Raw genomic sequence first — 26024 nt, 5'->3', positions numbered from 1 at the left:
ACTTTTTTTTTTTTTTTTTGAGACAGGGTTTCTCTGTATAACCCTGGCTGTCCTGGAACTCACTCTGTAGACCAGGCTGGCCTCAAACTCAGAAATCTGCCTGCCTCTGCCTGCCAAGTACTGAGATTAAAGGCGTGCGCCACCACTGCCCAACATCTAACTTCTACAAGTGAGTGTGCATGCACACGTGTACACACACCATGAATGCATACACACTATGGATGCAGACATTCCTTCTCTCGGAAATCTTGGGCTGTCCCTGCTGCCTTTCCTAGGGCATTTTCCCTCTCCCCACAGTCACCCTCACTGTTGACTACCTTTCTCCTCTTGCAGAAGAAGTTGGAGAATCTCAAGAGCCTAGACCTGTTCAACTGTGAGGTGACCAACCTGAATGCCTACCGAGAAAACGTGTTCAAGCTCCTGCCCCAGGTCATGTACCTTGATGGCTATGACAGGGACAACAAGGAGGCCCCTGACTCTGATGTTGAGGGCTATGTGGAAGATGACGATGAGGAAGATGAGGATGGTAGGTGGGGATGGGGACCCTGGGATGCAGTGCTCACTCTGAACAAGCTGGCAAGCTATCTGCCGTTTGTTTGCAAAGCGGTAGAGGGAAATGGGACTGGTGGCTTCAAGTCCCCAGGGAGGGACACTGTGTATATCTCTATAGTGTGATCCCAGACTTGGGAGGAGGAGAGGCCAGTTGTAGGGACGGGCTCCCCAGGACCTTGTTTCCATCTGGGAGACCAGGGTCTTCAGCTGAAGAGTCTGTGGCGCCCCCTGGTGGTTGCAGCATGCAGGACTACTGGCCAGCATCGGGCCCTTCCCCAGGAAAGTTGGGGGCTATAGTGAATGCCAGATCCCTTGGGAGGGAAGGAAAGGCTAAGGGCCCCTCCTCCCTACCCCATCCCATTGTCTCTGCTGGTTCCTTGCAGTTGGCACCCTGTGGGGCTTTATAGCCCAAAGAAGCACTCAGATAGTACCAGTCAGTGCAGACATAAGATTCTGTTGTCCTTGTTGGTCTGGGGTCTTCTATGAGATGTTCGTATATGTTCATATATTCTGTCAGCCTTGGTGGAGATCCTTTGCCCAAAAGATTGGACAGTGTGGTACTGTGATGTGTGGCAGGGGTCTGTGGTACAGCCCGGGGCCAGTCCTCCAAGACCCTGGCCAGTTGCTCCACTACACAGGCCACCTGTGGCCCTGAACAAGGCATTTCTCTGAAGAGGGATTAGTTGTGCTGATTTGCCCTCTCTGCTTCCCTGGGCCCCCAGAGCTTCTGTTCAAACCTCCATGTCTGTGGCCTTACTCACACATAGGATCTTCCACATATCTGACTTGGAGGAAGGCTTATAACCTGAGTCACCTTTTGTGTGTTTGGTCGTGTGCTGTGTGCATAAGAGCAGTTGGGCTCTGAGCTTTGGTGGGGGTAGGGCAGACATGGATCCCCAGCCATCTCAGTCCGTGTTGTCTTCTTGCTGCCCATCCCCCACAGAAGAGGAGTATGATGAGTATGCCCAGCTAGTGGAAGATGAAGAGGAAGAGGATGAGGAGGAAGAAGGGGAGGAAGAGGATGTGAGTGGAGAGGAGGAGGTAAGGAGACGGGGCTGGGCTCCTGTGTCAACCCCACCTCTGACCTGGCCGGCACCTCATGATCAGTCACAGCCACCCAGGAAGCAGCCTTGGTTGTCTGTCCCCTGCCCACTGGCAGGGAAAGGAAAGGGGTCCATTTCCAAAACTTTTATGGTACAGACTTTGTTGCACAGGCATCAGCTGATGTTCTGACGAAGTTGTTTCAGAGTAGGGGAAGGGATGCTGGGAGCAGGCTCAATGTGCTTTTAGGGGGGCCTGTCTTTGAGGAGGTCAGAGGACAACTTTTGGGAGTCAGTTCTGTTCTTTCACTGTGTGATTCCTGGATCGGACTCAGGTTGCCAGGCTTGGTAGCCTTACCTCACTAAGCCTGCTCGCCAGCCCCTACCTTTTGTTTTGTTGGTTTTTTGTTCTTTGTTTTTGTTTTGAGACAGCTTTTCTTTGTGTAGTTCTAGCTGTCTTAGAACTTACTCTGTAGACCAGACTGGCTTCAACCTCATAGAGACCCACCTGCCTCTGTCTCCCAGAGTGTTGGGATTAAAGGCGTGTGCCACCACTCCCCAGCTCCTACTTACTTCTGTAATAGCTGGTTCCAGCCCTGGCCTGAGCTGTGTGCATTTGGACAGATTTCTTGGGTTTCTTGTCATCTGTGAAGTAGGAACCGTGTCACCTCTCTCACTGGGTTATTGAGAGTAACACATTGACAGAAGGGGTCTGGTGGGGGGGCTAGTGGTGCCCAGGTACAGCAGCCAGGAGTCTCGAGTGTCCACACAAGGAGTGTCCTTCCTCCTTGTTCCTTGTGTGTTAGGATTTGAGTTTGGATGCTCAGGGTCATAGCACAGTAATTTTTCATGAGTTGTTTAGAATGATGAATCTTCTTGCCACTACTAACTGGTACACCAGGAAGGTTTGCAGTATACACTCGTGAACAGGTGCCTTCAGGTACATGTGCGCGGTACTCACACCATAGTCCCTCCTTCTGATTTTTCCGCCTCCATGCTTGTAGTACATAAGTCCAACCACCACACACACCACCTGGAGCAGGTTTCCTGGGCCTTCCTAGCCCAGGGCTCAGAAGGGTAGATGCCAGCAGAAAAGCCAGGTTCCCATCTGTTTCTGTGGTTTTTCTGTCTTCTGGGTTCAGGCTGCCAGCCCCACCCTTGGGATACTTGCAGGAGGGAACCTCTTTCCTTGAGGAATAGGTAATGGGACATACTGGCTGGTGGACTGCCCCTCATACCATTCCTGCCTGCTGTCATAAGCCCCACATGTGGATTTGTTCTGTTTTTCTGTAATCTTGTTGGCCATCTGGCCTTTACCAGTTACCAGTGAAAGAGCTCTTACACACACACACACACACACACACACATACATACACACACACAGTCTGTCTTAGCAAACAGACTAGAGAGAGAACTATTCAACAATATAAAAGCAAATTTACTTCAACCGTTCTTAGAAACAGTGAGCTGCTGCGTGCCTTAGAAACCATAGAAACCAGGCCTTCAGGTACAGAGAGGCTACCAGTATGGAACCCTGGGAAAGACCAAGAACAAGGACCCTAGGATGAAAGGATGAAGCCACAGGCCTGGCTGAATCCCAAGCAAGTTGAAAGTAAGGTCGCCAAGGGCCCTTGAATCTATCCCCTGCACCCCCACCCCTTCAGCTGCCTAGGCTTGGCTGAGGGAAGGGCCCAGGAGAGGAGAGCTAGGCTTGTCCACTTGATTCTGGATTTGCTGAAACTGGGGTCTTTCCTTGAAGCTAAAACCATATTGAGACAGATGCAAGAAAGGATGGCCTACTTTCTTTTTTGTTGTTGTTGTTTTTTGTTTTTTGAGACAGGGTTTCTCTGTGTAGCCCTGGCTGTCCTAGAACTCACTCTGTAGACCAGGCTGGTCTCGAACTCAGAAATCCACCTGCCTCTGCCTCTCAAGTGCTGGGATTAAAGGCATTCACCACCACTGCCCAGTGGATGGCCTACTTTCAATGACAGGGCATTGCTTAGGGAGCTTGGTCTAAGAGCCTGCACACTGGCAAGTGGCATTTTTTTCTAGGGACGTCACATCCAGTGTTTCTAACATGGGGCAATCCAAAACTACCCCACACCCAAGGTAACCCCCAATATCTTACTTGATGTGGGAAATGTCTTAGGGCACATATTGAAAGTCTTCTGACTCAAGTGGTTCCTTGATACAAAACAGTAAGGAGGCCTACTGTGTGTTCACCCTGAGCTGCAGGCCTCATTGTGAGCTCTGAGATGGGATGCAAGGCCTTCCTAGGCAGGGACATCTTTCTTTTCTCTAACTCATGTTATGTATGTGGGTGTAGTGTATGTACTTGCGTGTGTACACATGTTTGTGTGTGCGTGCACCATGTGTGGAGGCCAGAAGTCAGTGTCCGTTGTGTTTCTCAGTTCCTCTCTGCCTTATATTTTGAGCCAGGGTCTCTTGTTGAACCCGGAGCTCACTGATTTGGCTAAACTAGCTTCTGGTGAGCTCCAGGGTTCCACCTGTCTGTGTCTCCAAGGTGCTGCTGGGCCCAGCCAGCCTTTACATGGGTGCTGGGTGGAGCTTGGGTTGGTGGAACTGTGAGCTGCCTCCCCAGACCCAGTAGGGTCAGTTCCAATGCCCTGCCGTCTGTCTTTGCCCCTAGGAGGATGAAGAAGGTTACAATGATGGAGAAGTGGATGATGAGGAAGACGAAGAAGAAGCTGGTGGTATGTCAGCTTTCGTGCTCTCTCCAGATGACAGCCTGACCCCTTTAACTCTAGCATTGTCTTGCTTGGGCTTTAAGGGCCAGACAATGGGAGGGGGGGGTGCCCATGCTTCCTAGATGTGCTCTGGTTCCCGGTGGGGGCAGGGCTGCCTGAAAGATGGCTGCCTGGTAATCATCCCTTTCTCTCAATGTTTTTTACAGAAGAAGAAGGGAGTCAGAAGCGAAAACGAGAACCGGACGATGAGGGTGAAGAGGATGACTAAGGGGAATGAACCTGTTTGGGGAAATTCCTGTTGTGATTTGACTGTTTTTACCCATCTCCCCTCCCCCTCCTATTCCTGCCCCCCGAAACTTATTTTTTTCTGATTGTAGCGTTGCTGTGGGAATGAGAGGGGAAAAGTGTACTGGGGGTTGCCGGGGGTGGGGGTGGGAGGGGAGGAATAAAATACTATTTTTACTGCCATACTTAATTTTCCCCCCTCCTTTTTCCTTGTGTCTGGTTTTGACCCCATAAATGCAATAGCTTAGTACACACCAAGCAAGTGTTTGTTCTTACTCTCTGGAGAGGATGGCGTGGAGGTCTCTAACATTTTCTGGTATATCCCACATCCCCAGAGTTGATCAGGAGGCTGTGGCTGGCCTCAGCCCGAGAGCCACTGAATCCCAGCCCCTGTCTTCTTCACTAACTCCTGTTCTGGTTCAGTTCGTGTGGTCCCTGCCAGAGGCACCCAGCACCCTGGTTTGTAAATAGCAACTGAAAGGCGTATTTTGGCACTGGTTTGGGGACAGTCCCCATCACTCATCCCTTTTCCCCCTCCACAGATGGCAGTGGGCTTTGCGTTTTGCAAAGAGAACTCTTGTTACTCTGGGGCTTCGATCCTGAGAGCCAAAAAGAGGAAAGCAAAAAACAAAACAACAACCAACAAAAAGCAAAAGGCAGGCTTAGGAGATACATGTAAAATGGGGAAGAGGTGAACCTTCATGTTTTAACTTCTTTAAAAAAACAAAACAAAAAAAAACAAACAAACAAAAAAAAACCCTGTTCTATCTGGTTCTGTAAAATATTGGAGCAATTTGTTTTGCAGAAATGACAGGAGGACTCTGTCTGGGGCGCTCCAGCTGAGAGCCTTTTTACAAATCTAAGCTCTGGAGGCTCCCTGTGTGTCCTCTGGGTTTTTGTTCTGTTTGTTTTCCTTCTCCACCCTTCTCCATCAGAGCACGGAAAAGGAATGCAGAGTTGTATTTTCTTACCTGGTGGGACTCTGAAGTGGCCACAGGTTTCTCCTAGTGAATGCTGTGTGCCTTCAGCATCCCTCTTCCAGATTGCTTTAGAAGTGACGTGCTATTTCCTACCCTGCGTCTCATTTGTACAGAACAACTGAAACTCATTTTTCTCCCACCCTTGAGAAAGAGCCAAACTTTGAGTTTTATGTCTGTTTGTCATTGATAAATTTCAATAAATCTTTTTTATACAATTTTTTGGGAGATGGCTTCTTTTGAGTCCTTACAAGCCATTGATTGTCCTAGGATCAACTGCTGGCCCTGAAGGGGAGTCTTGTTATGTCACCCGCTAAACATCTTTCTTACAGAGTAAATAACCTTACGCCGAGGTTGGAGACTTTTTGTTTGTAAAGCAAGCCTGGGTGGGATATGTTCTACTTAAAGGCGACATTTTTTTTTTAAATGGGGGGGAGGAAGAGAAAAGGGTACAATACTTATAAATAAATAAGTCACCCAAGAGGCAGACTGACAAATAGCTCTTGCTTTTTTTAAAATATCTTTGAATATTTTTGATTTTTTTTTTTTGTATTGTAAAAGAATGTATGCTTAAACTCAGGAACGTATAAAACATTATTTAACAAACCCTAGACTTAACAGCTGGTATTTATTGGATTACTTTTTTACTTGTGGTCCTGGGTCTCTCTCTGTTCTTGGGATTTTCTGAAGTGCTCGGGTGGGTTCCCTGCTAATCCCATGGCTGGGTTCTGATTGGATTCATTGTAACCAAATAGGTAGATTGTTGGGTTCATTTCCAGTTTCTCCTGCATCACCCTTCTCATAAGAATTCACACTTAAATTTTTAAAAAATTTATTTACAGTGTGTGTGCCTGTGTGTCTGTGTGTTGGCAGGGCAACTTTGGGGAGTCAGAAGTTGGTCCTCTCCTCCCATCCTGTAAGTCCCAATGATTGGACTTGAAGCATCGGGCTCCATAGAAAGACTTGTACTCAGTGGGCTGTCTCCATCTCTCCAACCCCAAGTACTTACTGAAAGGAAGATGAAAGGAAAACCTGGCCGCCGTACAGAATAGACTACTCCAGACCACGTGGTTCCAAGGGGTGGGGGTAGGTTTATTCAGGGAAAGGGCAAAGGTGGGGAGAGATAGGTGGGAGAGATAAGAGGTTAAAAGAGGGCGCGAGTCCGGTGTACTGCCTGTTTTATATGGGCAGTGACGTAGTATCTCCCAGGTAAAGGTGAGGGAGCCAGGTGGATTCTGGGAGCGTGGGGCTGTTCCCTCGGCAACGATGTGAGGGTCGCCTAGAAGTGGGAGTCGCCTAGAAGTGACGTCACTGGGTTCAGAGGCTGATACCAACACTTACACCTTTCGTTTTTCTTTTTAATATTTCCCCCCCATCCCCACCTCCACCCTCGGTAAATCGCACTGGCTGGCCTGGAGCTCTGTAGATCAGGCTAGCATCATAGAGATCCACCTGCCTCTACCTCCCAAGTGCCTCTCCTCAGATTCTTCACAGTCAACTCTTAGACAATTTGCTCATTAGGCCAAACCTCTCCTAGCATTTCTGTAATGGTCGTGTGTGCGATTGCTGTCGGGAACAGTGACAGCAATCTATAGGTGCACTGGTTGCACACCCCTCTTCTTGGCCGTACAGCTTTGCATCTCATAGCAAGCACTCACTATCTTGCAATCATGGCGGGACTCCAGTGACTCTTACATGCTTCTGAAAAGACCTGGACACCCTGACACCTGCTCTTTTAGGCTAGCTACCTCTGGCTCCAGAAGCAGGGTCAGGTGGTCTCCTGCAGGCTAAGCTTTGTGGTCATGAGGAGCCAGGCAGGTATGTCCACAAAGGAGGGTACCACAAACATGGAAGTGATATGTCAGGACAGGTGCAATGGACCCCAACCCCTCTGCTGGTTTAATTGGCATAGTGTGAGCAGTGAACATCAGCTTTGCAGGCAGCCTCCATTCTGTATCAGGCCAGGTGTTTCCGTCCACCTTGGAGGAAGGTTGACGAAAGTTCTGGGGAGATGCTCAGTATAAACATGAGGACCTGAGTACCATCTTCAGCGTCCATTGTATAAAGCTGCATGTGTTGTGTACTACTTGTAACCTAGCACTGAGAGGCAGACAGGCAGATCTCTGGGGCTCACTGGTCAGCCAGGCTACCCTACTTGGCAGGCCCCAGATCCTACTGAGAGACCCTGTGTCAATCAAGATGGACAGCTAGGAGCATCCACTGAGGTTTACCTCTGGCTTCCGTATATTTGCACATATGAATCCATTCTCTGTTCCCCCTTGAGTTGTCTCCCTGTGAGTACCTTGGAGCATACCCAGGCCTGTCACACTGTCATATTAGTTTTGTTGAATGGAAAGAATGAAGAGTGAGCCATTTCTGAGCCTTGTCCCTGTGGCCACCCGAGAACTTCAAGCGCAGCCAGTCCAGCTGGTTCCCTTAGAGTCTCAGAGTGACTCAGTGTCATACAGAAGAGCCCCAAGGAGCTGAGCTCATGTCTGGTCCCAGAGCCAACTTTCTTGTCCTTATACTAAGTCCCCCTAGCTGCCTGTGTCCTTGACTTGTGCAAGACTACTGGGTGAGGCATCAGGAACTGGCTCCTCAGCTCACACCTTCATGACTGGAGTCACCAGCGTGCTAATAAGTGCTATATGGATGAATCCCAAGAGGCCGGTAGAAGTCATCTAGTCCTAGCTGTCCATAGTGACACCCACCTGTAGTCCCAGAACTTGGAAATTGGAGGCTAGAAGATCAGAAATTTCAAGGCCATCCTTGCCTATATAACAAGCTTTTGAACAGCCTGGTTACTTGAGAAATTGTCTAAAAATATAAAACAAAAGCCTCCTCGTTTACACTCTTAACTTGATGAAGTTCAGGGAGGACAAGGTCACACCACGGGAGTGGAAGAGCCCAACCTCAAGCTCAGGATAGCTTTTCTGGGCTTTGGTACTCTGCAGTAAGGGCAGAGGGAAGAAGTGCAGTGTTTCCAGCAGAAGCCAAGCCTACCGGTTTCCTATGGCAATAGGATCCATCACCAGCTCTCCACACTCGCTGTGCAGTGGGTTTCTGATGCCGACTAGTAGAGGCTTCTTTGTCAAGCCACTGTCTGGAGAAAGGATGGTCGCGGGTGGGTGGGCATAATCTGTGATGTGGCCTCCAGGCCTCATGCTTTCAGACCGCCACTCCCTCCAGTCTCCTAGATTGCACAAAGATGGAAATTGAGCTTCAGAGGCAAGGTGACTCTCCAGCTAGTAAGTGCCTTAAAACCCCAGGTCCCTGACACCAGAGACATGACTCTTATCCGTGTTAGAAGTGCTCACAGATGCAGGCCAGAGGTGAGCAATTCGGGCTCTCATTTGCTGACTTGCAAAGACTATTTATATCCTGGTTCCAAAACTCATTGTTCACATTTGGAAGGATTCCCACCCTGGATCCCTAACAAGCAGTTCCTGTGGCAGGCTTGGCATAAGCAAGAAGAGGGCAGGGAGAGGCTGGAGATGGAGACTGATCTGAAGTCAGCCAGGAAGGCTAACAGGAGAGCCAAACCCAGGGGGACATTGTCACTGAGACTCCAGACCAGACACAGGGACATTGGACTATGGGTGGACCAGTGGATGTGAATGTTCTTCACTTCAGATGTCCAGATGAATGATGTCCTCTGCTCACTCTCAAGGACAGCAGGTGTCAAGTCAAGGAGTCCCTGCCTGGCGTGGATAGTGTGGTAGAGTAGAGACAGTTTTGTTATTGCTTGAAAGAATTGATGTTTTAAATTATGTGTGTGTGTCTGTGTGTCTGTGAGGGGCCATATTCACATGAGTGCAGGTGCGCAAGGGGGCCAGAACAGGAAGTCAGAAACCCTGAAGTTTATAGGCAGTTGTGAGCCACTTGAAGCAGATGCTGGGAATCAAACTCAGTTTGCCTGCAAACACAGTAGTATTGTACTCTTAACCACAGGCACCTCTCCTGGTCAACAGGGACAGTTATTAATAAGACCATTCTTAGGCTATGCATGGTGGCGAACACCTTTAATCTTAGTACTCAGGAGGATTTCTGAGAGTTCAAGGCCAGCATGGTCTAACCCAGTCAGGGCTACACAGTGAGACCAGTCTCAACAAACAAACAAACAAGAAACCACCACCAACCAAAAGCGAAACCCATAAATCTTTCTGCACAGAACTGGGAGAAGGAGCCTGGTTGTGGAGGTGCATCTTCCAAGAAAAGCCTGTAACCAGAGCCAGGAAGTCAGGTTAGCTACCATCCCAGGCCTCCATTCAGCCTCAGCCTGACCAATGCAGAGCCTACGGTAACCCCCAGTGGTCCTTGGACTATGAACCTACTAGAACAATATTTGGCTCACAGTCATCCTCACTAGGAAGATTGCACACGTGTTAGGTGCTCAGTAAAGATTAACTGCTTAGCACTGGGCACAGTAATTGATACTCAGTCCCAGTGTTCCCAAAGATTTCCTGACTGGACTCCACAGGGTTTGTCCGTTGGCCAGGTCTTACCCCATGGGAATTCTGGTTCACTCTAGTTTGGGACTTTGAAAACCCAAGACTCAAGGTTTTAACAATCCCCAAAGCAGCCTTGCCATGAGGGAAGTTTGGTGAATAGTGTATTAAACTGAGTATGCCCAATGACCTGGAGAGAAAAGTTTGATTGTACCACATTCATTCAGTTAAAGGCCTTGAGACTCAGAGACACTGAATGATCTAATTTGTCACACAGCCAACAAGTAGCAGAGCTGAGTTTCAAGCCTGGATCTACATGATTTTCATAGCTCCTGTAGAGTAGGTGAGAGCAACTGCCTGCAAGCCTCAAGGCTGGGAGATACCGGGAAAAAAACAAAACAAAACAAAAAAACAAGGGGAAATATGAGAGTGAAAACTAATTTTTTTTTTTTTTTTTTTTTTTTTTTTTTGAGACAGGGTTTCTCTGTGTAGCCCTGGCTGTCCTGGAACTCACTCTGTAGACCAGGCTGGCCTTGAAGTCAGAAATCCACCTGCCTCTGTCTCCCAAGTGCTGGGATTAAAGGCGTGTGCCACCACTGTCTGGCCCCGGCCGAAAACTATTTTTTTTTAAAGTGATATGACATCGAGATGACTCGAGGGGGGGGTGGGAGGGGGGGGTTAAGGCATTTGCTGCCAAACCTGGAACCTTCATGGTCCGAGGTGCGAACCAACTATGAGGGCTAAAGTTAAGTTTAAATTACCGAGCTTAAGAAATTTATAGAACAAAAAGGCCTCTAAACTGTAAGCCCCACTTGCCCAAGGACGGATAACTTTCTGGAATGCTGGGGGTATTAAGAAAATGTCTATGGTGGCCTGAATAGGTATGGCCCCCACAGACTCAGGTGTTTGAATGCTTGGCCAAAGGGGGTGGCACTACTCGGAGGTGTGGCCTTGTTGGAGTGGGTGTGGCCTTGTTGGAGGAAGTGTGTCACTGTGGGATCAGCTTTCAGGTTTCCTATGTTCAAGCTACACCCAGTGTGGAACAGTCTCCTGCTGCCTGCAGATCAAGATGTAGGATTCTTGGCTCCTCCAGCAACGGCCTGCAAGCTTCTATGCTTTCTGATAATCAACTAAACCTCTGAAACTGTAAGCCCGCCCCAATTAAATGTTTCCCTTTATAAGAGTGGCCTTAGTAATGGTGTCTATTCATGGCAATAAAACCGTAAGACAATGCCCTACACCTGGATCTTATGGCGGCATCTTCTCACTTGATGTTCCCTCCTTTCAGATGACTTTAGCTTGTGTCAAGTTGACATAAAACTGGCCAGCACAGACAGAGTCACTTCAGGAGTATCAGCTGAAGTGATTTACTGTTTTGTTTCCCAACACTTTCTTCAAAATAGTCATTACCCATTCAAGGTCACCCAGACAGAAATGCATCGATAGCATCAGAACTCATAGTCTCCCGCTCTGAATACAAGGGTGACTTCTCAGTTCTCAGGGCCAGTGTGGCTTACGGGCCAACACGGCAAGATTCGTCGTCTTGACTAACACACGGTTCCCTCAAGATTCGAGCTCTCAGACCCAGCACAGTCTCAGTCTCTCTCTCTCTCTCTCTCTCTCTCTCTCTCTCTCTCTCTCTCTCTCTCTCCCTCTCTCTCTCTCTCTCTCTCTCTCTCTCTCTCTCTCTCATCTCTGCAATTCTCTCTGCTCCAAGCCCAGAGGCATAGTACTCCCATTGTCCCTGGGGACAGATGTCTCATAACAAACGTGTTCTAAAACTCAAGTATGAAACTCAAGAATGAGCCTCTTGCTGCTTTGCAGAGGTGCTGACTTTTTCCAAGCATTAACAGTAGTCTCTGATGCTTTAAAAATCAGGCGAGGCTGCATAGCTCAAGGGGCAAAACTCAGTGCCCGGAGGTTTATGTGACCTTGGACAAGCTACTTCTCATTGTCCAGCTCTAGAAGGCTCAGGAGGTCAGGGTGTACATTCTGCTAGGGATGGTGCAGGAGAAAGAGTTATGAATGACATCAAGTAATGAGGAAGCATGGGGTCTTGGATTTAAATTCAAGTTTGACTTGTGATTGCTATTCTTGGTTGTCGACTTGACTATATATGAAATTAACTAAAATCCAAAATGAGGGCACACCAATGAGGAATTTTTCTTATTCTGACGTAGGAAGATCCACTTCAAATCTAGATATTGATGGGGAGGATACAGTCCACATCTTTAATCTGGGCCATACTTTCCGTTGGAAGTCCATATAAGGTCATGGAAGAAGGAAGCTTTTGCTCTTTGCCTGGTTGCTTTCACCTGTTAGCCAATCCATTTCCCCCCTTGGCATGAGAGCCTGCTTCTTCAGGATTCCAGCACATACTGAAGACCAGCTGAGACATCCAGCCCCATGGACTGGGCAACTACTAGATTCTTGGACTTCCTGTTCACAGCCTGCCATTGTTGGATTAGCTGCACTGGAGCCTGTAAGTCATTCCAATAAATCCCCTTTATATCTAGAGAGATATTCATTCTATAAGTTTTGTTACTTTAGAGAATCCTGACTAACACAGTCTTCTATAGAGACAGGACACACCTCATCCTTTGTAACTGGAGAGCAAGAGAAAGGCCATTCATTGATGGCTTAAGTGGATTGATTCACTGGTGGGAAATTGGAAGGTGGGTACCTTTGGCTTTTGAAGAAAGTGTAATCCTGGATCATCAATAAGACACAGGTATAGTGAAGGGTGGGATGAGGGTAGGGGCTTGAGGCATCGACAAAAGGCATGAGGAAGTAGTTCTGGGTGGTGGGAAAGCAACCACAAGGCAACAGAAGATTGTGTATGGCTTTAAAGGTATATTTAGGAGCTGGGGCTATAGCTGAGTGGGTGAAGTTCTTACCCAGCATGCCCACTGTTCAGCTTCCTTCCCCAGCACTGCAGAAACTGGGCAGAGTGGTGCACACCTGTCATCTCGGCACTTGGGAGAGGAAGGCAGAAGGATCAGAAGTTCAAGGTCACCTTCAGCTACATACTTTGTTCAACATCAGGCTGGGATACATGAGACCCTGTCTCAAAACAAACAAACAAACAAACAATAGCCCTCTAAAGTAGACTGTTTGGCGAGTTACGAGGGTACAGTTTGAGTTCTAAGCTGGTTAAGGCAGTGAGACAGGATTGACAGGAAGGAAGAGGGAGAGGGCCAGTGGAGGAGCTGCATGCCAGAGGTGAAGATGTCAGGGTGGAGAAGGGAGTCTCATTGGAGGTGAGGGGTATTTTCCTAGTACTTCAGAGGTAGAAACAAAGATGTCAGGAGTTCAAGGTCAGCCTCAGCCAGTTCCTAAGCCAACCTGGGCTATATGAGACAGCCTTTCTCAAGAGGGTTGTAGCCCTTCCCCATATTTCTCTCCACGATTCTCCCACATCCACTTGTGTCTCCCCTTTGACGGGAACAGCTTTGCTCAACCCCTCCCTTCCATGGTAGCTTCCTACCTCAGCACAAGTCCAGAGACAATGGACTCAGTTGACCACAGATCAAAAGTTCTGAGGCCATGAGCCAAAGTAAATATTTTGTCATTTTAAGTCACTCATTTCCCTCAGATATTTGTGACAGAAATAACATAGACTCCAAGGTAGGGGTGGGGAGAAATGAGGCAGTCATGGGGAATCAGAAGGAGTCTCAAGCCCAGGTATAGGAGCCCATGATGAAAGGACAGCCCCCCCCACCCCCCCACCCCCCCACCCCCCCACCCCCCCACCCCCCCACCCCCTCCACCCCCCCACCCCCCACCCCCTCCCACCCCCCGTCGTGGCTGCTTCACTGGAAGACTGACAGGGAACAGGGCCACCCAAGAGAGTCAGAAGCACCAGGAAAGAGCTCATCAGGCAGGCAGCGTGCGATGGAGGAGGCTTGCCCTCTGCTAACCCATGAGCTACTTTCCTCATTGCTCCAACAGCCAATGAGAACAGCTAAAGAAAGAAGGCTTGTTTGACTCTCAGTTTGAGGGTACCTGTTGGTGGGTAGTCATGGTAACAGGAGAGCGAGTATTGTAGCTGGTCCCAATGGGTCCATGGTCATGAAGCAGAGAGAACAACTCTGGTGCTCAGCCTACTTTCTTCTTTTTATTCAGTTCAGGACCCACATTTAGGGTAGGTCTTTTGACTTAATGTGGAGAGAAGATGAAGTCAGGTCAGTTCCCCAGCTGTGACTCATGGCGCTCAGAGTCTTACTTTGATGGCGATTCTAAATGCTATCAAATTGATAATTAAAACCAACCACATCACATTTGGTTCCTGAAAGTTGAAGTGTAAGGATAGAAGAAAAAAAAAAATAACCCTTCTGGGCAGAGCGGGTGAGGTGCTTCCTGCTAACGCTGAAGACCCAAATTCTATCCCCAAGACCCACGTGTGGAGAACCAGCTTCAGCAAATTGTTGTCTGACCCCCACATGTACAGCATGTTTGCATCCCAGACACACCATACATACAGTAAACAAGCAAACAAACAAGAAAATAGCCTTCGTTCTTGTCTGCAATTTTGACATAGTTCAACTGGACGCTGTAGGCAGGAAATGTACCACGCCCTCCCATTCCAGTGGGACAGGTGTTTTCAGATCGCTGGTGGTTTTGTGTTCTGTTTGTCTTTTCTGAGTCTCTGGAGCCTCTTGGCCCCTCATTTGGGGCCCTCTCAGATCTCTTGTCCCCTCCCCCCCCCCACCTCCGATTCTCTGTTTTAACTGGGTACAGGGATGGTCTTTCTCCTGTCATCCCAGATCCATCTACTCCCATAGACCAGATTCAGAGGGAAGTTCTGTGTTGGAGCCCCAGGTACACACCCTCTTAAACATGTAGACATTTTGGGTGTCCCCTCTACTGGCATTCCTTCAGCCAGCATTCCAGACCTCATCACCAGAAGTCGGGTGTCAAGGAGAAAATCAGGAGGCACCCACAGCAGCCCAGCTGTGAACAGAACATAGAACAGGTATTTTTAAGACTTAACAACGAATGTTACCCTTTGTCACTCAAACACACTGCTGCTCCTCGGACATTCAGTTAGCTCCACTGCATGTTCCAGGCCAAACTAGGCAGTTGGAGCCAGTTATTTTTTTGTTTGCTTGTTATGTTTTGTTTTGGGTAGATAAAATCTTGCTAAATGCAGTTTAGGCTAGCCCTTCCTTGAACTTTTTTTTTAATATAAAAAAATTTTTAAATCTTTTAAAAAGACTTATTAATAAATAAATATTTCATGTATATAAGTACACCACTGCTCTCTTCAGACACACAGAAGAGGGCATCACACCCCATCACAGATGGCTGTGAGCCACCATGTGGTTGCTGGGAATTGAACTCAGGACCTCTGGAAGAAGATTCAGTGCTCTTAACCACTGAGCCATCTCTCCAGCCTGCCAATTACTATTTTTAACCGGGAACCTTCACCCCTTCTACCCCCACCCCACCCAAGATTGGATGGTTTCTGCTTTAGACAGGGAATGAAAATAAGGACACAATCACTCTGAGGTAAGGTTGAAGTTTATTGTAGCCTTGAGGGAGAGAACAGCCAGAGGCATCTGGAGGAAAATCTGGAAAGGAGGGAAGAAAAGCAGAGGCCTAGCCTTCCCGCTAGAGAGGCTTAGGGTAAGAGTGCTGGGGGGGGGGGGATAGAGGAAGAGCCACATGTACTGAGTGAGACTTGTCCCAGGTTTCTTTGGGACCTGACAGATGGTTAGCTTCTAGTGCTGTGACAGATTACCAAGAGGAGAGACATGAGAAGGCACATTCATTCTGACTCATGGTTTCACAGGACCTATCTCCTAGTGGGCCTCACTTCCTGATGTCACTGCCACCACACAATATGTTGTCAATTAGGAATCTATCAACAGGTAAGGTCCCTGATGAAGCCAAAGCCCTCATGACCCAGTCACTTCCTTGTGGTTGTATCTACCAGCTGGGTATTAGATTTTCCCATATGAGCTATTCATATCCATATCATAACAGACACCAACCATTGCTCCAGTCATCTGGCCAGGGGACTCCAACCTTAATTGAATTGACAGACTCTCCAAATGGTGCAGAAAGAACCGCTGGGGGTCCGTCCCAGAGGAATCTGTGGGCATGCTTGCCTGTTTGTTTGTCTGAGGCAAGGTCTCACAGATTCCAGGGAGGCCCTCAACTTGCTTAAGTAGCCAAAGACTACTTTGAAATTGTCCCTCCTGCTTCCACCCTCCTAGTGCTGGGATCACAGACATGCTCTGCTAGTGTGGTGCTGGGGATTGAACCCTGGGCTTCATGTGTGCTGGGCAAGCCCTCTGCTGAGCTACATCCCAATGCTCTCCTCTTCATGTTTCCTAGACCCACCAAGAAATCAGAGCAGTTTTTTGTTTTTTTGTTTTTGTTATTTTTTTCTTTGAGACTGAGTTTCTCAATGTAACCCCAGCTGTCCTGGAACTCACAATGTCAACCAGGCTGGCCTTGAACTCATAGAGAGCTGCCTCTTATCAGTAAGCCCCCAGGAGCCTGTGTCACCACCCTACTCAAAAGTAACCTACAATGGCGGGTGTCAGATACTGGTTTGCCACCAGGAGCACAGGGCTGGGAATGTATTGGAGAGGTGGGAGGGTGGACCTGAAATGGTGGAATTACTCTACATCTTAATTGGGTGTGGATTATACATGTGTATGCATTTATCAAAATTCATCAACCATGTAAGATTTATGCATCCCGCTGTGTGTAAACTAAAAAGCCATACAACTGTAAATAAACACCGAGCCACAGCTAATGATGTGTGTGTGCTGAGGCACTCGGAGATGAAGTGGTGCTGATTTCTGGAATTTATTTAGTAATGCTTAAAAATTATCTGGATCAATGTACATGTGATAAAGTAAGTATAGAAAAAGGTTAATTATAGAATGGAGGTGACACATATATTATGGGGCTTTCTGTGTGTATGAAAACACTGTAATTAAACAACAGCATGGAGAGGCTATGGGAAACGAAGATCACAAACTGACAGCCATAGCCAATTTGTAATCGCCTAGAACGTTAACATGTTTTTACAGTCAACTAAAATACTCCAATGTGATTTTTCATATTACTAAAGTGAAAGGGGCTAGTGAGACAGTTTAGTGAGTAAAAGTGTCTGCCACCAAGCTCAGTCACCTGAACCCAAGGTGGAAAGAGGAAAAATGATGTCCTAAAGTTGTCCTTTGATCTCTACACATGCACTATGCTCTCTCTCTCTCTCTCTCTCTCTCTCTCTCTCTCTCTCACACACACACACACACACACACACACACACACTAAATAGAAACTTTGGACCGTGGTTGGATATAGTGGCTAACACCTGCAGTCCCAACACTCGGGAGGCAGGGACAGGCAGATCTCTCTGAGTTCAAAGCTAATCTATTCTACACAGTGGGTTCCAGGCCAGCCAGGGTTACAGAGTGAGATCTTGTCTCAATCAATGAATCAGTGAATCAATGAATCAATAAGTTAGTTTCACGACCCACCTATAACTCATTTAAGAACACAGAAACATGCTTCCTCTTTCACTTAAGTGTGTAGCCTCATTAAGCTGACTTCCAAAGCATAATTTTCAGTCAGCAGTGTCCCCTGCATGCATGTTACCTGTGTAGACTGTTGTCATATTCTAGCTCACCTCCAACTTTCTGTCTAGAACAAGGCTTGGGGAATATTGTCTCAGGCCATGTTTTGGATTTTCCTTCCTTAATGTGGATTCCTGGATTGTGCCAGAGGTTGATGGCTTTGTTTTACGTTTTGAATATTTAATGCTAGCAAATTATTTTCCAGAAAGTTTTGAATTTCTTTATCCCACGTGGTATACGAGAGGGTCTGCCTACATCTGCATCATGGCTACCTTTGGGTTTCCTTTGCATTTACCTGTGCCCCCTCTCCCATTTTACAGGAGGAAATTCACAGTGAGTGTGCACGAACATGTACACTCACTGTGAATGCACACACAGTGTGAAAGGGAGTTAGAGGACAGGGCTTAGGACTCAGTTCTGCTTTCTACCATTCTGAGCCTTGGGAGCTGAATTCCTCTCTCTCTCTTCAGGGTTGTGTGGCGTGCACTCTTATCTGTTGAACTGTCTTGCTGGTCTGAATTAAATATTTTCGAAAGATATATTATTTTTAAATATGTGTGTGTCCTTCCCATGTGTGTTCAGATGCTGGAGGAGTCCAGACCTGCTACATCCCTTGGATCTGGAGTTACGGCTAGCTGTGAGCCACGTGGTGTGTGTGGGTGCTGGGAACTAAACCCAGGTCCTCTACAAGAGGAACACATGCTCTTATCCATTGAGCCATCCCTCCAGGCTTCTTACAAGTTAATATTTTTTTCTTTGGGTTATTATTCTCCATGTTTACATGTGTGTGAAGCTGGGAGTTGAACCCAGGACTTTGATAAAAAATTCACATAGCTCTTTAAGTCATCAGGTGGGAGGGGATAGCTAGTGCTTTTCTGAGATTCATGGGAGCTTTTCGTGAGGTCACTGTGTTAACCCCACGCCTCGTCAGATGGTACCATTTGTTTCTTATTGCTTATCTTTAAATTCATTTTGATTTTAAACTGTAGATAATATGATTTTTCTTTTTTCTTTCTTTCTTTCTTTCTTTCTTTTTTTTTTTTTTTTTTTGGTTTTTCGAGACAGGGTTTCTCTGTGTAGCCCTGGCTGTCCTGGAACTCACTTTGTAGACCAGGCTGGCCTCTAAGTCAGAAATCTGCCTGCCTCTGCCTCCCAAGTGCTGGGATTAAAGGCGTGTGCCACCACCGCCCAGCGATAATATGATTTTTCATGTCAGGAATGTATAACCATTGCACTATGAGTGAATGTTTATGAATTCTGTAATTATCTCCTGGTTAGCAAAAATTGAATGAATTGATTTTAACATTGTTTTTGTACTAAAAGGGTATATTTTAGTATACACATGTAGTTTCACACAGACTTGGATATATATATGAGACTTTTGTCTCTACAGTGAAGTGAAATAAGATTAAATCCAATTAAAATGCAGATATTTGAAATATACTATAATATGTTTTTGTAAGCCTATTTAGATGTCTCTCCATTGTATACTTTATCAGGTACTTAAAAAGTGATGTTAGTGGGACTGGAGAGATGTTTCAGTGGTTAAAAGCACTTTTTGTTTGTTTGTTTGTTTTGGTTTTTCGAGACAGGGTTTCTCTGTGTAGCCCTGGCTGTCCTGGAACTCACTCTGTAGACCAGGCTGGCCTCGAACTCAGAAATCCGCCTGCCTCTGCCTCCCAAGTGCTGGGACTAAAGGCGTGCGCTACCACTGCCCAGCTTGATCTCTGAACATTGAATAACATTGAATAAAACTGGAAGGTAACCTATCATGGCCTCTGGGGAAGTGACAACAAAGAATCTTTGCAACCCAAACACTTATTAAAAGTGGAAATTTTATGATGGTCTCTGGAGACTGAGAGAGATTTAGCATTCCTACATTTACCTGACACCATCCTAGAATAAAATAAGTACATGCATGTCCTGGTAAGGCCAAACTCTGGCCCTTTCTGGTGGCATTTGGAGGGACTGGGACTGGGGTGCAAGTGACAAGAGTGCCTGCTTGCCTGTCACACAGAAAACCATGGCTTTCATTTTCAGCAATGAATAAACTAGGCATGGTGGTGCATACTTATAATCCCAGCATTTGGGAGGCGGAGGCAGGGAGGCAGCCTGGGCTATTTGGGATCCAGGACCCACCCACCCACACACACACACACCACAATCTTGGTGGGATGTCTCAGTTTTTTACCCCATAAACGATGCCTGAGTTTGATCCCTGGAGCCACATAAAAGTGAAAGGACAGAATATATTCTGCAGTGTGTGTCTATGCTTGCACATCAGACACACACACACACACACACACAGAGAGAGAGAGAGAGAGAGAGAGAGAGAGAGAGAGAGAGAGAGAGAGAGAGATATTTTTTAAAAATGGGAAAGATGCTGTTTTGAATCTTGATATTTAAGCAATTCAGACCCAATGAATTGTGAGGCAGAGGATGTCAGAGTCAACACCACTGAACCTGTAGGGAGATGAAGGACTTAAAAGACAATCCCCATTCCAACACAGCTGGCATCTGTGCTGTTGCCCTCAGAGGGGAAGGCAGATTTCCTGGCTGGTTAGCCATGGTGCTGTGTTGGCTTGATCTGGGGAACCCACATGTGAGGCGGAGCCATGGGATTGCAGTTTCAAAATCATGGCATGTGTGGTCAGGCTTAAGTGAAGCATTCAGCTGTTGTCCCTTGAAACTTCAAAATAGCAAAATGAAATCTGTCAGAGGCTTAAAAGATAAAAATCAAAATATCAAAACAACAAATGGATATGGAAGCTTCATTGACTGTGTGGCTCCTGCCCTTGGGGTGCAGATAACTTAGTAAAAGTGCTTGCTGCCAAGCCCAATGACCTGAATCTGATTACCAGACTTAGGAAGACCTAGTCCCATGGGCTGTCTGTTCTCTTATCTACACACACACACACACACACACACACACACACACACACACACACAGTGCTTGTGTGCTTTAGCAGGTAAACACAAGCACACACACACTCACATACTGACTAAATAAATGTAGTAAAAAGAAATATATGTATAATATCTGCGTATCATGCAAGGCAATGCCTTGAACTTGGTAAATGCTATTGACTTAAATAGAATTCCAAATGCTATAGGTTGTAAAACATGTCGTTATTTTATATACCAAGAATGGTCTTTGATAGTAATCTATCTTCATTTCAAATATGCTACCAAGTGAGGAAGCACATGTCCTCAGCCTAATGGAGGGAGGGATCTGGGTACTAAAGTTTCCACTCTTGGATTTTCACTGAGAGAAATATATCTTGGATATTGTTCTGGGAACAAAGAGAGCCTTCTTTCTATTTTAAATGGTGATACAGTAATCCACTGTGTGGGTAAGCAGTGAGTTATTTAACTAGTCCTCTGTTGTTTTCCAGGCTGTTACTGTTAGGAATGAAGTTGTGATGTGTTCTCGGTAGCCATGTTGTCTGGAGAGCCAGCAGCAATGCCTGGATGATTCATTTCCAGACTTGGCATCCTGAGGTCAACACGCATATGGACTTGAAACTTTCACATCTCTGTTAAACTCAAGTTTTAAAAATCAAGTCCTGCTTCTAACCGTGTCAAGACTGGTGTAACTGGGGAGGGGTGTCTCATATAACCTAGGTTGATCTCAGACTCACTGCCCTTCCAGAGGACCCAGATTCAATTCCCAGTACCCACATGGCAGCTCATAACTGTCTGTAACTCCACTTCTAGAGAGAGTCTGACACCCTCACACCAATGCACATAATTAAAAATAAAAAGGGAGTTAGTTACTATTATTATAAAGCCATGCCATGGAAAGTGGTGCAGCCATAATGAAGAAAGCAGTAAACCTGCATTTGGGAGTGGAGAGATGGCAGAGAAATTAAGGGCACTTGCTGCTCCTGCAGAGGACCCAGGTTTGGTTTCCAGCACCCATGGGAGACTCACAATCACCTATAGCACTTATTTATTTTGTGTGGGTGGGTGGGTGGGTGGGTAGGTGGGTGCATGCATGCCAAGATGCTCACATGGAGACCAGAGGATGGCTCTGTGGACCTGGTTCTCTCCTTTCACCTTTGCATGGGTTCCTGGGGATGGAACTCACGTTAACAGTTAACAGGCTTGTTCTGCAAGTTCCTTCACCCTGTGAGCCATCTTGATGGCCTGACAAAAATGAAAAAAATTTAAAGGGGGGTTGGTGTACAACTTAGCAGTACATGTTTTGCTTAGCATTTCTGAGGTCCTAGGTTTGGTTCTTAGAACCACAAAAGGTCTGTAAATTCTTAAGTTAACCCTTTATAGACAGAGACTCACTTTGTGGCTTTAGCTGAAACTCCTTATATAGACGAAGCTGGCTTTGAACCCACAAAGATCTGACTGCCTCTCAGGTGCTGGGATTAAAGGTGTGGACCACTAGGTCTGGCTCAAAAATATCAGTTTAAAGAGAAGCTGCAGGGTAAGTGGAGCCCTTTCCTCCCCTGCCCTCTCCTCCCATTCCAGCCCCTTTCTCTTCAGCTTTGCATTTGGGGGATTAGAGGCACTTTAAGGCTGTGAATCCATAGACACAGGGAGTGGGGCAGGACTCAGCCACTGCTCAATCCAGCAAACTTCCCAGCTTCTGACAGAAAAGGGACTTAATTGATTCAGGAACCCAATCTATAAAAGTAGTAAATACTGTAACAGGTCACAACTGTTCTTGCTAGCCTCTGTGTGTCAGCCAGGATGTGGTTTTTATGAATAAAAGGAAGGCAAAGAAAGGCAAGGCTTGGGGCTGCATGATTTGGGCAAGATCCCTATGTAGCCACGGACCAGCAACACAGTCTTTCTATTCTGCTTTGAAATATATATATATATATATATATATATATATATATATATATATATATATAGTGTGTGTGTGTGTGTGTGTGTGTGTGTGTGTGTGTGTAGGCCTGGAGTGTTATTCCTCAGGTGCTATCTACTTGCTGTTTTTTTTTTTTAAAAAAAAATGATTTATTTATATTTGATGTTCATTGGTGTTTTGCCTGTATACATATCTGTGTTACAGTGTCAAATTCCCTGCAACTGGAGTTATAGATGGTTGTGAGCTGCTATGTGGGTGCTGGGAATTGAACCCAGATTTTTTGGAAGAGCAGTCAGTGCTCTTAACCACTGAGCCATCACTCCAGGGTCAAAAGCAACTCAAGGGAGAAAGGCTTTATTTGTTTGCTTGCTTGTTTGTGACAGGGTTTCTCTGTGTAGCCCTGGCTACCCTGGAACTCACTCTGTAGACCAGGCTGGCCTCGATCTCAGAGATCTAGTTGCCTTAATCTCCCTAGTGCTGGGACTAGAGGCATGCGCCACCACCTGGTGCTGTTTTCTTTGTTTTGAGAATTATTTTACTTTTAGAATATATTTATGTGTATGGCTATATGCAAGCGAGAGCAGGTGGTTCTCTGGGAAATCAGGACAGGATGTTGGGTCCCTGGACCTGGAATTTCAGACAGTTACTAAGCTGCCTAAAGTGGCTGCTACTGAGTTATCTCTCCAGCCTCACTAACTTGGTTTTGAGACAAAGTTTCTCTTTGTTCTGCAGTTTGCAGATCAGGCTAGCTTTCTGTCTTTGCCTCCTTGTGCTAGGATTACAAGCGCATGTCCCCGTGCCTCTTTTTTTCTTTTTTCTTTTTTCCTTCTTCTTCTTCTTTTTTCTTTTTCTTTTCTTTCTTTTTTTCAAAAAACAAGGATTCTTGGAATGTAACTCAGGTTCTCATGCCTACTCAGCAAGCACTTTGCCAACTGCACCATCTCCCAGTCTCTTGGTACATTTTCATCTCTTAGACCTTTCTGTCAGTTGTAGCGGTTGAAATGCTCTTTGTAACTGATTTCCACCCGATGCGTTTCTTTTACTACACACCTCTCTTGTATATGAGCATTAAAAAAGAAAAACAGTAGCGAAATTGATTGGTGATAGCATCCCTAAGACTTCTCCACTCTTGTAATCTGCTTCTTCTGTACAGCTGTGGCCCAGCTTCGGTGGCAGCCACATTTCTGGACACAAAGCTGTGTTCTGTGTCAGCAAGAAGCTGGAGACACATCCTTCCTCCAAGGTCACTTTTTTGTATTCTTTGTAACTCTCTTCCTTGGCTGGCACTGACTTGCAAGTGCAGGCAATTACAGGCCCTCAAGATTGCTGCCTGGCTGGTAGGATGACGTCAAAGAAAAGACATAAGGGTCGGAACACAGCTGGGTGAGTCTGTCTACCAACTGCTAGACTTTAGCATGTAGGAAGCCCTGGATCCCACCCTTTATTAACTTGACATGGTAAAACACACATGTAATTTCAGCATTGAGGAAGCAGAGGCAGGAGAATCAGAAGTTCAAGGTTATCTTCTGCTACATCATGACTTTGGGGCCAGCTTTGGATACATAAAAACTGTCTCAAAAAAAAAAAAAAAAAAAAAAAAAAAAAAAAAAAAAGAGGTGGGGTGGGGAGAAATGGGGCTCCTGGAACCAGACACAGAGTATAGAACACATTTTGCCTGTGTGTGTGTGTGTGTGTGTGTGATGTAGTGACCAACAGCCTACTTTTGGCATCACTAACAGCCTTTTGGGACACAGCTTTGTGTCCAGAAATGTGGCTGCTACAGAAGCTGGGCCACAGCAGTACAGATTGCAAGAGTAGAGGGATAGCATCTTAGGGATGCTATCGCCAGTCAGTTTCGCTGTTGCTTTTCTTTTTTAATGCTCATATTTCTTCTCTCTTTAAGTCTGGAAATGGAGGCTCAGAAGAGTGAAATGATTTGTGCAACCCACTGGGGGAAGGACTGACATCCTGCTGTGTCAGGAGTAGTGGATGTCTTTCTCCTTCCCTTTCCTCTACTCAGAGTCCCCGCCCCACCCCCCACCCCCTTCCTGACCCTTTGAAACCGCACAGGGCACTCCAGGGTAACAGCTTGGGGTCCTGGTTCTCTAGCCACCCCAGTGAGGGTGCCAGCTATGACTCATCCTCTCCCAGAGAACTGCAGGGAGCTGAGGCTTTTGATCCTTCATTGGTCCTACTGTGGGTCTAGAGCCACCAGCCTTAGGGCCCTCCCGCGGGGCACTCCGTGTTCTCTGAGTACCCTTCCGTGTTCTCTGAGTACCCTTCGCCAAAACTGAGCATCCTTCGTGTTTCCTGCCCACGCCTGGGTTCTCACACGGTGCTTGTGGGGTGGGTCTTTCTTCTGAGAGAGGCTCCACTCTTTTGTTGATAGAAGTCTGGTGTAGCCTAGGCTGGCCTCGAACTTACTATGTAGCCAAGGATGATCTTAAACTTCTGATTCCCCTGCTTCTGTCTTCTGAGGCTTGGGATTATAAGCTATACTTTCATGGTAGCGTTCTGTGATGCTGGGGCGAGGAGAACTGCTAGCGGGGTGGGGAGCTCTGACAATAGCTCCCAAGCGCGCTCTCTCTCTCTCTCTCTCTCTCTCTCTCTCTCTCTCTCTCTCTCTCTCTCTCTCACTCACTGTGTATCCCATGGTAGCTTTGAACTTACAGTCCTGGAAGAGGCTCTTTTGATGCCTATGAAGAATGATTCTCCTTCCTTTTCTCTTTCTGCCTCAAGCCAGTCTCTCAGCTCCATACCAACGCTCTAGTTCAGTTCAGAAACACAAGAGCAGCCCCTGTAGTACAGGGCTAAGGGCTGTGTTTACAGATCTTAACAGAAGGTCTGCTTCCCTGTGACCATTTTCTGTTGCTGCCGCCACAAATTACCACAAATAAAGTTTATTATGTAGACAATGCTAACCATGAACTCATAGAAATTCTCTTCCTTTTTTTTTCTCCTAAGTGCCAGGATTATGGCTATGAACCACCATACCCACCTTTTCTCCTCCTTCTTCCTCTCCTCCTCCTCCTCCTCTTCCTCCTCCTCATCTTTTCTGGAGGCAGACGTCAGGTAACCCAGGCTAGACTCAAATTCACAATGTAGCAGAGGAATACCTTGAACTTCTGATTCTTCAGCCTTTACCTTCCAAGTTCTGGCATTACAGGGAAACATCACCATGGTCACATAGGTCTGTGAAGGGCTGGAGATTGGACCCAGGCTTTCCTGCATGCTAGGCATTAACTGACCTACACTCCCAGCCTCATGTGCTCACCCACTTAAGAAAATAATGAATTTACTTATTTACTTATGTTGGGGTTGAATCCAGGGCATGCTAGACAACAAACACTAAAATATTATTTATTTTATGTGCATGAGTGTTTTGTCTGTTTGTATGTTTATGCACTATGTATGTGCCTGTGGAAGGCATCAGATCTCTGGGACCAGAGTTGCAGACAGTTGTGAACTGCCATGTTGGTACTAGGTATCAAACCCAGGTCCTCTGGAAAAAGAGCCACGAAACCATCTCTCCAGCCCACAACACACATTTTAAAAATTCTTGCTGCTGTTGTTATTATTATTATCACTACT

The 26024-nt window shown here is 46.6% G+C and overlaps 1 protein-coding gene across 5 annotated transcripts in view; it reads left to right on the top strand.

The window, feature by feature from the left end:
- The window catches only part of Anp32a (acidic nuclear phosphoprotein 32 family member A), a 37821-nt gene extending 32041 nt beyond the window's left edge, over positions 1-5780 (top strand). For all 5 annotated transcript variants that reach the window (XM_076925332.1, XM_076925335.1, XM_076925334.1 and 2 more), the window contains exons 4-7: positions 334-526; positions 1496-1593; positions 4243-4306; positions 4507-5780. In XM_076925332.1, the coding sequence (XP_076781447.1) occupies positions 334-526; positions 1496-1593; positions 4243-4306; positions 4507-4568 (417 nt within the window). In that variant the 3' untranslated portion in view covers positions 4569-5780. The remainder of the gene's footprint in view (positions 1-333; positions 527-1495; positions 1594-4242; positions 4307-4506) is intronic.
- The last annotated feature ends 20244 nt before the right edge of the window (positions 5781-26024 follow it).

The sequence above is a fragment of the Arvicanthis niloticus genome, chromosome 26, assembly GCF_011762505.2.
Source record: "Arvicanthis niloticus isolate mArvNil1 chromosome 26, mArvNil1.pat.X, whole genome shotgun sequence".
Taxonomy (NCBI): Eukaryota; Metazoa; Chordata; class Mammalia; order Rodentia; family Muridae; genus Arvicanthis; species Arvicanthis niloticus.
Note: the sequence above shows the minus strand (reverse complement) of the source record. Positions and strands in the feature narration are given on the sequence as shown.